Source organism: Mya arenaria, chromosome 6 (assembly GCF_026914265.1).
Source record: "Mya arenaria isolate MELC-2E11 chromosome 6, ASM2691426v1".
Classification (NCBI taxonomy): Eukaryota; Metazoa; Mollusca; class Bivalvia; order Myida; family Myidae; genus Mya; species Mya arenaria.
The window spans coordinates 19939794-19954834 of record NC_069127.1 but is presented as its reverse complement, the minus strand read 5'-3'; the positions used below and the strand labels follow the sequence as shown (position 1 = coordinate 19954834).

The 15041-nt window shown below is 37.6% G+C and overlaps 1 protein-coding gene across 1 annotated transcript in view; it reads right to left on the bottom strand.

Annotated features, from left to right (window-relative positions):
• Position 1: 1 nt before the first annotated feature.
• Positions 2–15041, bottom strand: part of LOC128238968 (testis-expressed protein 11-like) — a 31127-nt gene continuing 16087 nt past the window's right edge. The window contains exons 18-30 of the mRNA XM_052955339.1: positions 13300–13418; positions 12640–12776; positions 11892–11932; positions 10940–11026; positions 10456–10526; positions 9509–9625; positions 8347–8425; positions 7003–7149; positions 5777–5885; positions 5210–5339; positions 3397–3467; positions 1272–1365; positions 2–267 (exon numbers count right to left, since the gene is read on the bottom strand). Coding sequence (XP_052811299.1) covers positions 223–267; positions 1272–1365; positions 3397–3467; positions 5210–5339; positions 5777–5885; positions 7003–7149; positions 8347–8425; positions 9509–9625; positions 10456–10526; positions 10940–11026; positions 11892–11932; positions 12640–12776; positions 13300–13418 — 1247 coding nt within the window. The 3' untranslated portion in view covers positions 2–222. The remainder of the gene's footprint in view (positions 268–1271; positions 1366–3396; positions 3468–5209; positions 5340–5776; positions 5886–7002; positions 7150–8346; positions 8426–9508; positions 9626–10455; positions 10527–10939; positions 11027–11891; positions 11933–12639; positions 12777–13299; positions 13419–15041) is intronic.

Here is a 15041-nt window from a genome sequence, read left to right as displayed (position 1 = left end):
CAATGTGTTATTTTTAATTTTAGCAAATAAAACATGGTACAAATCTAACAATATAACCTAGGAACAAGTGTGACATAGAGGTAAATAAATAGATTTGCTGGTATATTTTCCCAAGACATGTTTGCTATAAAAACAGCAATGGATTTCAACAAGAAATATGACATGAAAAAATATAGTTGTTTATTTTTATTGGCCAATTAAATCAGAAAGCCGTAATCCTGTCTACGTCTGCACTTTAGCCAGTATGTCTGCATATATACCACTCATCTGAAAAAAACCCAGCTTTTGTCAGCCTCATCAGTGAAAGAAAAATTATTCCTGAAACACAGCAGATGGAAATAACCTTCAAAAATCGATTAAAAAACTTCCATGGGTTAGAGAGGAGGATATATTACACCAATCCTTGTCTGTGTTTGTAATGCTTATATACAAATGCAAGACTCTGATCTATGGCCAGTCCCATAATCCCAAAAAACATGGCCAAACTGCATTATGTACCATATAAAGGGGTCCAGCAGGGATATGGCAGTGGCAGCCCCCCTCATTATTTTCTAGTTACTATTATAACATAAAAAATAAAGATATGATGCTAACTTTTGTTTAGTACTTCCAACTGAGACATGTTCAGTAAAACACCATTATTTAAAGGCCTGTACAATTCATGTTTTTTATTTCTTTTGTGTTCTAGTATTGTCATATTTTGTTGGCTTTGATTGCAATTCAATCATGGTCAAAACCACTTCATATTCAACAAGAAAAGAACTCCATTCTTAAAAGGATTCCCCCTCTTTGGTTAACTGACCTCTGAATCTCACAGGGAGTGTGTCAACGGGTTATGTCATATAAAGATTAGTGATGCTATTTAAGCCATGATTGTGGAGAGTTTAATGGATTGGCCACATGTGGAAGAAATATTTGAGGTATTGGCCACCATGGGGCCGGCCATATACTTAGTCTTACTTAGTCAAACGGTTGTTAGAGGGGATAGATTCATTATACAGATGTCTTTACAATCCAGCTTTAAAAAGCATTATATTAATACTATTCACCCTCTGTTACACATTCACCCTCTGTTACACATTCACCCTGTTACACAATGTTTCTTGCATTGTTCTGGAAACCGGAGTACTGGAGGAAACTTGGCGACATGCCCAGGCCGAGAACCGAGCCCGAGACACTGACCTGGATAGGTAGTATTGGATCATTCACTGCGCTAACAGGACAACAAAAAGAAATAGTACAAACTCATTAAGTACAGGAAAGAGTCATACATGTTCCTGGTAGTTGTTCCTGAATGTGTCGAGATGTTTCAGCATCCTCATACTCAGTCCACACCACTTCTCCGCATCTTGGTAGCGACTATAACTGCATATTATTAATAACTTATTGGCATATTAGATGCTTGATTCATGGTGAGTCAGAAATTGTGTTATATCAAATCCATAACAAAAGTATGCAAAATATAAAAAGGACAAGGCTCCCTATATCAGTTCAATTACAAATGATGTTGGTTGAACAGAGCTGCAGGCAGGCCCCACTATTTTAACTGGTATCCTTTGAAAACTAAAAATAACAACACCTCGTCAAGAACATTGCACGCAGATGTAATTTGCTACAAAACGTATAATGGCATTGTCATAATAATAGCAGATGTACTATGTTTTATATCAATATATATGATTTTCTTAAATGGTTGCCCAGTCCATCTCCAAGGTAATTGGACATCAACATAAACTGAAATGATTAAATCCTATTGCAGACTTAGGCAACAACAATATATAGTCTTTGACCTTTCTTTTCTTGGTTACAATGACAACTAATTGTAATTCTTCTTAATTTAATTAAACTGACCCATAATTATGACTATCATAACTAGAGCTGTCACAGGAGTGACGAATACCCGCAAATGCCGCCTGGACACAGGAATGGCAAACCATTCCTTTGAAAAGAGGCCATAACTCCAAGGTTACTGCACACTGCATCTTCTTTTATCATGCATGTATTGTTTTATTTAAATCTGTTGAGTAATTTAGAAGTTACACTGCTGACAAGAAAAACTAGCCTTTCATGAGTTATCGTCCGGAAACCGTTTTTCTACTTTTAGTAACAGTGACCTTACCCTTGGCCCCACCAGCCCCAATGTCGAACTTGACCTGTATCTTCTGATGTTACACCTGTGTACCAAAAATTGTTCAAATCTGTCAAGCCTTTCATGAGTTATCGTCCGGAAACCGTTTTTCTATTTTTAGTAACAGTGACCTTGACCTTGGCCCCACCAGCCCCAATATCGAACTTGACCTGTATCTTCTGATGTTACACCTGTGTACCAAAAATTGTTCAAATCTGTCAAGCCTTTCATGATTTATTGTCCGGAAACCGTTTTTCTATTTTTAGTATCAGTGACCTTGACTTTGGCCCCACCAGCCCCAATATCGAACTTGACCTGTATCTTCTGATGTTACACCTGTGTACCAAAAATTGTTCAAATCTGTCAAGCCTTTCATGAGTTATCGTCCAGAAACCATTTTTCTATTTTTAGTAACAGTGACCTTGACCTTGGCCCCACCAGCCCCAATATCGAACTTGACCTATATCTTCTGATGTTACACCTGTGTACCAAACTGTATCTTCTGATGTTACACCTGTGTACCAAAAATTGTTCAAATCTGTCTAGCCTTTCATGAGTTATCGTCCGGAAAACGTTTTTCTATTTTTAGTAACAATGACCTTGACCTTGGCCCCACCAGCCCCAATATCGAACTTGACCTGTATCTTCTGATGTTACACCTGTGTACCAAAAATTGTTCAAATCTGTCTAGCCTTTCATGAGTTATCGTCCGGAAACCGTTTTTCTATTTTTAGTAACAGTGACCTTGACCTTGGCCCCACCAGCCCCAATATCGAACTTGACCTGTATCTTCTGATGTTACACCTGTGTACCAAAAATTGTTCAAATCTGTCAAGCCTTTCATGAGTTATCGTCCGGAAACCGTTTTTCTATTTTTAGTAACAATGACCTTGACCTTGGCCCCACCAGCCCCAATATCGAACTTGACCTGTATCTTCTGATGTTACACATGTGTACCAAAAATTGTTCAAATCTGTCAAGCCTTTCATGAGTTATCGTCCGGAAACCGTTTTTCTATTTTTAGTAACAGTGACCTTGACCTTGGGCCCACCAGCCCCAACATCGAACTTGACCTGTATCTTCTGATGTTACACCTGTGTACCAAAAATTGTTCAAATCTGTCAAGCCTTTCATGAGTTAACGTCCGGAAACCATGAAAACCGACAGACCGACCGACAGACAGACAGACCGACCGACAAGCTCACTCCTATATACCCCCTCAAACTTCGTTTGTTGGGGTATAATTATATGTTTAGTTCCCAACTTGCCTATAGAAGTTTATGCCACAGTTCCATGCCTTTGTCATCAACCAGACTAACTCCATCTCCGGATATGAACCCTGAAGTAATAGAAGAAAAAGAATTTAGCTAAAAATCACAATAATAACAATGCTTTAACAAGAGTGACACTCACAAAATACGCCCATCAATAATTTCTTGGATTCTAAATTCATCCTTAATCGTACCCAAGAGACAATCAGTGTGTACTTGGCAAAGCATTTATACCGGCAAACATTCTTGGTAGAGATTTAATAGCTACAAACATTTTCAGCAAGTTTGGTGAAGGTCAGATGAGAATTGTTCAAGTCAGAGAGTAGACAAAGCTTAAATGGCAAGGGCAGTAATCCTGAAGTGCTTCAGGGCATTTGGCTGATTATCATACTTGACCGATTTATTTTACCAACAAATATTTTCAGCAAGTTTGGTGAAGATCAGATGATAACTGTTCAAATTAGACAGTGGACAAAGCAAAAATGGCAAATTTTGACCAATTCAAGGGCCATAATCCTGAAGAGCCTGGCTGGTTATAGAACTTTGCCAAGAATATATACCAACAAACATTTATAGTAGCAAGTTTGGTGAAATTCGGATAAAAACTGTTCAAGTTTGAGAGTAGACAAAGCTAAAATGGCCAATTTTGATAAATTCAGGGGGCCATAACTCTGGAGTGCCTAAAGCGATTAGGCTGGTTATCGAACTTGACCTAGATATTTCACCAACAAACACTTTCATGAAGTTTGGTGGAAATTGGATGAGAAATGTTCAAGTTAGAGAGCGGACAAAGCTAAAATGGACAATTTTGACAAATTCAGGGGGCCATAACTCTGGAGTGCCTAAAGGGATTTGGCTGGTTATTGAACTTGACCGAGATATTTCACCAACAAACACTTTCATGACGTTTGGTGGAAATTGGATGAGAAATGATCAAGTTAGAGAGCGGACAAAGCTAAAATGGCCAATTTTGACAAATTCAGGGGGCCATAACTCTGGAGTGCCTAAAGCGATTTGGCTGGTTATCAAACTTGACCTAGATATTTCACCAACAAACACTTTCATGAAGTTTGGTGGAAATTGGATGAGAAATGTTCAAGTTAGAGAGCGGACAACATTGTGGAGCCGCCCGCCCGCCGCCCGCCCGCCATGGGTGTTCCCATAATACGGCCATCGTAAGATGGGCGTATAAAAAGCAATCATGAATTAATTATTCGCGCATTTTAAGCTGGACGCGAATGTAAAAGTTATCTTCCTTGTTTATCTGTCTACCATTTGTAAAAGCATCTGTACTTATCTTTTATTTGCTCAGTATCACCTATATCACTTGAGTAGTTAATGTTCTACTAATCAAGACAACATTAAAGTTTCAATGTCAGAACCTCACTACTACAAAGATATATCACAGTCCACTTTAGAGTATAAAGGATTTTAGAAAGTTTGTTCACATGAGCCCATGTCGCAGCCTTGCAAGTTTAGGTTCATAAAACTAGACTTCAAATTCACTCTACATTTCTGTGTGTTGATAAACCTTAAGTCACATATTCTAATTGTCAAGGTGCATGTAATGTAAATAACGTATGTCAAAGCCTTGCCAGGTCAAGGGCTTGAGCCCTGATTTTATAACCATTATATACTTCCATGTATTGAAGAAACTTGAGTTAATCTATATTTCCATTATTGATGTGTGTTTTTTATGGGTCACTTAATTAATTAATTAGGGTGACATACTGAACCCATCTTTGAACTGCACCCGGTCAAAGCATCAACCCTACGTATATGCATACTATTGGTCACATGTTCTACTTGCCCCCACATCCCTGGACTTGTCCACCAGGTCCAGTATCTCGATGTAGTAGCCCCAGGCCTCTTCTCTGCTGGCCGGACCCTGGCCCGCACCACTACTCAGGCCCAACTGGATCAAGCTGTGGTACAACTTGCTGTCAACAAAGGAACATAATGTGCATATTATTCAAGTACAGGATATACATCTGTATTATCTATTTTTCACATGGGCTTATTGTTGTCGTTTTACTGTTAACAGTGGCTGAATTGAATGAAGCTACAAAAAGTGCTGCATCAGCAGATGCAACACTTGTCTGTATTCCTCAGTTGATCAAGGGGAATAGTAATACTGTTGAATATTAAAGCATGAGTTATGGTCTATCAACATGTATTTGTACAACTGCTGCAAGTAACATGTGTACTGAGCTATATGTGAATATCTGAAAAGTTCTGAATTATGTTCACAAAGGTTTACATATTTACTTGTCAAGTCCCAAACAAAACTTAAGCTATGACTATGACCTAGACTTTGTTCAAGGATGAGGAAAAAAATCATACATATGAATTCTAAACTTTAAAATACTAAGTATACCTGCACTTCTGTATGTCAGGTATGGGCGACTGGAGGTGTTTCCTAATGGCAACTTTCAGGGCTCTCACTGCTACACCCTTGTTATGGGCTGGTGGCTCCAGGGCTATAGCTAAAACATACAATTGATGGGAGTAGTTTTAAATATGCGGGTTGAAATTATAAACGTATGAATGTTAACTTTAAACGGTTTCATGATTATTAAAATACTGAGCTGATGAGATTTGGATATGGAGGAATATTTTAGTACTCTATGATAACATGTTTACATGTATTCAGTCAATACTAGGGATGCAAATGAATATTCGAATATTTGATCAAACGTTTGGTATTCGAATGTCAAAATTGGTATTCGAATATTCGATGTTTTGTTGTTGAATAAATATAACAATAAACCTTTTGCCTGCAACCTGGATGTTGTGTTTAAAGTTCGTTTGTCTTGTTTTTACAATGATTGGCCTATACTGCCAGAGGTGTGAATGTGATGACAATACATTTAACACGCGTATTATGTCATTTAGTGACATATCATCAGGTACTATAAAAAGTCCCTGTTATTTTACAATAACCGGCCAAAAGACAAGTGACACAAAGTATCAATTATTTTTGGTAAATGCCTTTGCCAATTAAGGAATAAACTATAGTTCCCGAATTGGTTTGTTATTTTCCATAGTTTTATTTAGTAGGGGTCAATCCATCCCAGAACGAGCCTGCCCGTCCTACGGAAAGACCCTCCATTGGCGTATAACCCCATTTGACCAGAGTTCACATTGTTTACAAATATGAAGGCACATAAATATGAGTGAAAAGATTTTGCTTTTTACTTTCATAATGTATTACCTTTTGTCTTTCTGAAATGAGGAATTCCAGAGGCACATTTGGTGAAATTCAGGATTGGCTGCGTGTAGTAGTTATGACAAAGTAGGGCTAAAATGCCCCGGCTATTACTTTAGTTTACTAAAACTTTTAAAAGATGTATTTTCATTATCGAATATTTGAATATTCGGTCAAAGAATTACCGAATATTCGAATATCAATTTTGCCATTCATTTGCATCCCTAGTCAATACCTTCTATGTACAATAATATTATAATTACCCTCTTACAAATATCCGCAAATAATTCTTATTCAAGCAAATCCTCTATTTTAGCAAGCTGTATATATGGTATGAACATTCAAAAGTTCATTTACAGGACCAGTAACATTTATCAACATACAAGAACTCTAACCTGCAAGTGTCTCGAATGTTTTCGGGTCAGAACCTGCAGTGGTTAAAGCCCTTTCTAGGACAGTCTCTACCGCCGAGTCCTTGAGCTGAACACGGGCCTCAAACTCATACAGCAGCAGCAGAATGTCCGTTTCCCGGCCTCGAGTATCTGCGTTTATGATCAGTTATGTATTAAAAGGGTAATCAACATTAGCAGAAAGTTTGTTTTCTCGGCCTCGAAAATCTTTATTGAAGATCAGCTACGTATTAAAATTGTTATCATACAGCCGTTGCTTTGCACAGACAATATCAGCTCTTCATAGAGTTTAGTTTGTCACCATGTGGTTACTGCAAGAGTAATATCTGACAGAATTACACTTTTAACATTTCTTCCATTTTTTTTGTCTCGGAATAAGCTGATTTTGGCATCTGTGTCTTTAATTCAGTCAAATAAGAAAATTCTCAACTGCAAGAAAACTTCAGAAAATTTCATTTTTCTTAAAGCATTTGTAATGCTTCTGGCCATAAAACATCAATTTTCCAACATAAATATGAAAAACTGGGAACTTATTTTTTGACATGAGTCTTATATCAATGGTTTCCAGACATTAAGCAAAAAATTACTCATTCCAAGACAAAAAGGTCACGGTCAATCTGTGAGAGTGCAGCTTTAATGCTCCCGCTTAATTGGCTGGTTGGAATAAAACCAATGCAAATTGTACATGTATTGATGCTTTGTGTGGTAATGGGCCGCCCTCTTCCGTAGTAAGTTTCACATGATATGTAAAAGAAGAAGAATCACTAATGGTTGCTGTTGATATTTCTTTGATGTGTGAAAATGATTGACAGGCCATTTTTATTGCACACAATTCAAAATTCACCTTGTGGTTTAGGACGGAGCAAAAGCCATGATCATTCAATGTTCCAAAAATTAAAACTAAATTAAAAATTAAATTAAAAATTAAAACTAAATTAAAAATTAAAACTTTTATTTTACAATGATTGAGGCACAAGTTATTACAACATTATATTCATCTCTCTCGTTGGCATGATCATACAGGAGAGTGTGGTTGTGTGTTGTGTCAGGGAGACCAGAGTACCCAGAAGGGACCCACTCGTCTGGCTTGGTGGCTACAAACCAAACTCCAACGCTAACCAATGTGCTAACCACTGCGCTAACCAGACAACCAAAACCTTGAAATAGAAGTACATTTGCTAAACAAATGTAATGATACACATAGCAACAAATCCCATTTTATTTCTATTATAAAAAAAAATCCACATTAACTAAATGTTAACCCAATTCTTTGATATTATACAACGGTCATAAAAAGTTAACCATAAAACTGCCAATCATATGACATACCAGGTGTGTTGGATCCCTGCTTCCTACATGTGTCTCTGCAGTTGGTGATATGCTCCAGACATTCCTCCAGGACAAGCTTCTGTGCATGACAGTGTTACACACATTGAATTTTAATATTGTATAGTACAACAAGATTTTGATGAGTACATACCCATAATTTATATACAAAAAATAATTGGGAGACCAAAAAGGTCTCGCCAAGTTTCATGAAATGTATGTAGAATATCGCAAGTGTGGCTTTTTGAATTGAGTAAAATTTGCTTGTAACAAAGTTATAGTAATTTAGAGTGTTGTCGTTGAGTGTTGGACTGAATTTTTTTCCACTCAAATAATAGGCATCTAATTTTACCTCAAGAAATAAGCTTCTGAAGCGCAGGATGTTGTGGAAATCTTCACTATGAAGTATGGGAGCTAAATTGCATTGGGAACTCCCAATTCATATACTTTCACAGTAGAAAATGATCTCAAAATTGTAATAAACACGGTAAGCTATACATATTGCTATTAGACATAACAAATCTAAATTCTTGCCCCGCATATGTACCCAAAACTTACTTATGAATTGAATATACTTTTAAATATATTTTTCAAACAAAAGTGGGCCCCTTTATCAGCAGAGCAAAATGTCATGACAACATTCTTCAAATGGACAACGGACAATTGCCTATCATAATGGTCATCATGAATTGTCTCCTAAAATATATATGAATTGTTACCTGTTTAATATTACATGAAAGCTTAATTTCATCAATAACAACGGCTATCACAGGAATGTGATATATGCCCCCGATTTGGCCTATTCAGAGTAATAGCCAACTGCCCTCTAAGTGTGACCTTGACCTTTGAGGCCTGTGAAGGGCATCAATACTTTATGTGACACATCTTATCATGCTGCTATTCATTACAATAAACTTCAACTCAGTGTTCCATCGAAATTCGACTTCTGAGACAGGATAGTTGCAGACATACACATGGATGGACAGACAATGCAGCTACTATATACCTCCCTTTTGGGAAATAAGAACAACAGTTGTAAACTTTTATAAAATAGATACCTAAACAAGTTAATAACTCAGAGAGAAATAACTATAAGGTAGTAAAAAGCAAGAAGATAAACAATTGGCTGAATTAAATCACTTATCATACAAGCCAGCAATCTTACCCTTTGATCTGCATCTGGATCACTTCTGGCCAGTTGTAGACAGGCAGCTGCAGACATAAGGAGACAGGTCATCTGTCTTCCCTCCCCACTGCTCTCTTCACCACACAGGGGCAACAACTGCAACACAGGCTGGGGGTTAAACTAACAGGGGGATATACAGCCAAAATATTAATACCAGCAGACATAAGCTGACAGGTCATTTGTCTTCCCTCCCCACTTCTCTCTTCACCACACAGGGGAAGCAACTGTAACACAGGTTTAGGGTTGAACTTACAGAGGATATAATAATAAAGGTTACTTTCTTAAAAAAGTGCTTGTCTCCCCATTGTGTGATCGTAGCTGAGAAATACTTGATGGACATAAAATTTGTACTTTTGGACTGGAGACAAACCAAATCGGGGTCATCTACCGGTCATGACCAACCTGCATACCAAGTATGAAGCCCTTTGGTCCAAGTATGAAGATCCTAGGTCCAAGTATTCTATAGTTATTGAGCAGAAACAAAGTGTGACGTATGGACTCGTAACCAACAAATTGTTTTTCACATGTAGGTCACTGTGACCTTGACCTACTGACCTCAATGATCAATAGGAGTCATCTAGTCTACTAATCATGACCAACTAGCATACCAAGAAAGAAGTTCCTGGGCCCAAGCATTCATTAGTTATTGAGCAGAAGTGTGACATACGGACTGACAGTCATACATACAGCTGAAACTGGAGTTAAATGGACAGTAACATACAGCTGACTGAAATAGGGGTAAAATACAGAATTATTCAGATGCAATTTTAAATCTTTATCCCCATTATAAAGAACAGGAATCTAAATTGTCATTGTATAATTCACTTCTGCATGCTTAGCTATGATGATATCACAGTTTTTGTCAAGGACAAGATATTATTTTTTAATAACACTTATAAAATGCCTTAAATTCAAACATCCAATACCTGAGAACATAATGTGTAGAGTTCTTTCATTTGTTGTGGCTTTTCCTCACACTGCAGGGCCATGTTCCATGCTGAAATTTAGTTAATGTGACTTAATTGTTGCCATTTAGTTAAACTTACATGGTAGTATTCTTATTAAGTCAAAATCAATTATTTAATGTGAATGCATTGATGTTTAAAACCATGAACTGGTTATGCCAGATTGGATTGGATCCAGTTGCAAATTAAATACATCACAAAATGCTTTAGAGCAAATGCCAACCCTTGTCTGATAATTTTTTCAGTCTAACAATTGGCATATAATATAACTTCTAAGTTATAGTTTGTGCGTGCCGACAATTCTCCTGCTGATGACACTGAGACGACACCATAACTATCACAACACCTCACCATTTTTTATGAAAAATTCAGACAAGCTAATAATATTCCTGGATATTAAGGTTAAAATCATGTCTTTATAAAACATGGATCACAGTTGCCATACCAATCTTCATGAACCAGTCAGCCTCCAGGCGAATACACTTCTCACTGGCAGGAGCAGTTGGCTGCAGGCCGCAAAGCTGCTCCTTGGCTTGTGGGGAAAGCATAAGTTAAACCAAAGACTTATGAATTATCATTCAGCTACTAAACGTCTTGATTTAATCAGCTTTAAGACTGATACACTTCTCATTGGCCAATTATGTTGGCTCAATCATGCACCATTATAAAGTAAAACATAAACATTTAAATTTGCCTAAAAATGCTTAATTTCACTATTATGACACATTGATGTAATAATAACAAGGCCTTTATTGTATTCTTTCTACATCATGATGTTAATTTGATGTTCAGATGGGCTAGTAGTATTGGCTTTTATTATATACTAATCATAAATCCACATGCAATACATATCGCAAAAAAACAGTAGTCCGTATTACACTCCAGTGCAATACAGCCGTATTCCACTCTTGTGATGTCACATCATAACAAGTATCATTGCACGATGTTAAAATGACGTCATAAAACAAAATAGTGCGTCGTTAAAATGATTTTTTTCATTAATTATGAAAGCATGTGGCTTTTAAGTGATCTAACCAGCAATGTATATAATAAAAGGGTAATTAGAACTGCATTTTGATCCGGAATGTCATATTCGACTCTCATGGATTTTTGCAGATTTTGATTTGACTTGGCTTGCGCCTTGTGAAATCCGAATCTGCAAAAATACACTCAAGTCGAATACAACCTCCCGGATCAAAACGCAGTACTAATAACCCTATTATATTCTGCTTATAACTCAAAAGGTCCTGCATGGGTTAGATTTCAGGCAGGGGTACCTTGTATTCACCAGAACATTTCCTGGTTATGGCTTAAAACAATTTGAGGCGCATGCTCACAGCAACATAACAGCTGTCTGTTATCAGGCTGATCATATTTAGCACAACCCTACACCCTACCTTTTCTAATGTATTCAATGATTTTGATCACCCCTTCATCTCTGCAATGAAAGAAACAGAATCAAGTGTCACAGTTGCAGCAAGAGAAGTGTTTATTAAAAGGGGACCATAAATTATTTGCAAGATTTTCATCTCTACCAACCCCGTATTTTTCCACCACCCCCATTTAAAAAAAAAATTGGATAACAATCTAGCAAGAAATTTATATTAAACAATCTTAAATAACTACAAGAGCACCATCATCGGATATAATAAATCAGTTGATCAAAGGGCCTAAAAACTCACTAATTATTGAAGCCAGAATTATGGGACTTAATACACATGTGTTTATTTTATTTGTAGGTACTTGGTAGGTTTCATAGGAATATGTTGAATTTCATTTTAATGTAGTGTGGCCAAAGTTAAAATTTCCAATGACCAACCAACGACATCACAATGTTATAAGAATAATAATAATAATTATAAGGTAATGAATATTATAGTCTTAACTTTATCTATTTCACAACGATTGTAATGAAGTTATATTAACTTATACTAAGTCTCTCTCGTTTGTAAGGTGTTGCCCAAGAGTCTGGTCTTGTGCCATGGGGTAAACAAGAGTACCAGTAAACCACTATTGTCCAGCTTTGCGACCACCAATCAACCTCACATACGCCCAAGCCAGGAATCTAACCAGAGATGCATAGTGAGAGCAAATGTGCTGACTGGACAAGGAATCTTGAGACTAATCTATAAAGTATGTGCTCACCTTTCAGTGTTGTCCTTGTCAGCCATTGTCAGTGACAGTCTGACCAGACATCTTAGAGAACGTAGCACCTGTTCCCTGTCTGAGCTGGTCTTGGCTAGATGGTCAAGGGCCTTAACTGCTGTCTCTACACAATCACTCTGGAAACAATCAGTCATACAGGACTAAATGGAGGAATACATGAACTGTAATTGAAGGACAAGAGCACAGCAAGCTGTTGTCAAAACATGTCAGCATTGCCAGCCAGGGTGACAGACCTTGTGAGTGGTCACTGATAACATGTATACCAATTTTCATGAGGTTTGGCTAAAAGTAAAGTTTTGACATTAACAATAAGGCCATTTCAATAGCTGTAGCTAATTATATAACACTTTCAGAAAGTTTACACATTCAAAGGGTAATAGAAATTATTCAATAATTATTGACCAATTAATTAATGTTTCAACTTGACCAAAACCAAATACATAAACAATTTTGTACGGACAGCTCATTGTTTAGAAACAGATTAATTTTTTTTAATAAAATTACTAGGAATATTTTTCAAGCATCTAAACTCCAACTTAAAAAAAACCCTGTATTTACCTGAGACCAACATTATTTTTACAATATTCAAAATCCTTTTTACAATACTGAATTATAACAAAATGCTTTAACATTAATAACCTCCAGAGCATGTTGTGCCGCAAGGGCCACCAATGAAGCAGTCTCTAGCCTGTCTCCGCCACAGTCAGGCATGCCTCCTGCACCACACAGCTCACAAAGGCGACCCAGGCTCTCACTAGCTGTAGAAAAAAACAAAGACATGAGTACACACGTTACTATAAAATCTATAGTCTGCTGCTAGGGCTACCAAGCACTGTTTAGCCTGTCTTGCACACAGCTAGCCTTTTCCCCCCCAAGTCAGTCGTGCATCCTGCAACACACAGCCAACATAGATTTTATCAAATCATTCAAGTAAAACTTAAAAACTAAACAAGGGCTGTCACAGTATTTGACCAATGCCCCCGATTGTGACATTGACCTATGAACAAGGTCAGTACATGAAAAGTTGATCTTGCCTTTACATGTCAAATACATATGGCAAGTTATTTTAAATTGCCTCTAAACATAAAAAATACCACCCACAGTTGACAACCCACACTGTTATGTCCTTATATATGCAGCATTCCATTGTGAATAAACACCCAAGTGTGACCTTGACCTTTGAGATAGGGACACGGGTCTTGCACGCGACACCTCATCTTGGTATGTGGAACACATGTGGCAAGTTATTTTAATATCTGTCCATACAAGGGAAAGTTACAGCCCGGACACGACAACCTATACTCTATGTCCTTATATGCAGCACTCCATTGTGAATAAACACTAAGTGTGACCTTGACCTTAGAGGTAGGGACACGGGTCGTTCACGCGACACGTTGTTTTGGTATGTGGAACACATGTGGCAAGTTATTTTAAAATCTGTCCATACATGGGAAAGTTACAGCCCGGACACGAGAATCTATACTCTATGTCCTATATGCAGCACTCCATTGTGAATAAACACTAAGTGTGACCTTGACCTTTGAGGTAGGGGCACAGGTCTTGCACGCTACACGTCGTCTTGGTATGTGGAACACATGTGGCAAGTTATTTTAAAATCTGTCCATACAAGGGAAAGTTACAGCCCGGACACGACAACCTATACTCTATGTCCTATATGCAGCACTCCATTGTGAATAAAGACTAAGTGTGACCTTGACCTTTGAGGTAGGGACACGGGTCTTGCACGCGACACGTCGTCCTGGTATGTGGAACACATGTGGCAAGTTATTTTAAAATCTGTCTATACAAGGGAAAGTTACAGCCCGGACACGACAACCTATACTCTTTGTCCTAAATGCAGCACTCCATTGTGAATAAAGACTAAGTGTGACCTTGACCTTTGAGGTAGGGGCACGGGTCTTGCACGCGACACGTTGTCTTGGTATGTGGAACACATGTGGCAAGTTATTTTAAAATCTGTCCATACAAGGGAAAGTTACAGCCCGGACACGAGTTATTGAGCCGGACACACGGACGGACGGAAGGACGGAGGGACGGACGGTGCGATTTTAATATGCCCACCTTTGGGGGCACAAAAAAAAGTTCTGAATTTTATTGTGAGATGAGCATGTTTTGTTTGAGCATTTTTGTCATTGTCTTCAATATCTATAGTGGTGACAAGGTAAAGTATTCCACCACTTATGCAAAATTTTCATTGAGTTATTCTGCTTGTGTGCTATGTGAACAAGTGTGACGTTAAGCGCTCACAAAATGGCGAGTTCTTCATAAGTTTTAACCTACTGCGTCAAACATTCTCAAACATTTACCAACGACAATATTTTGATGCTTGTTGACCCTGAATTTTTAATGTTTTTTTAATT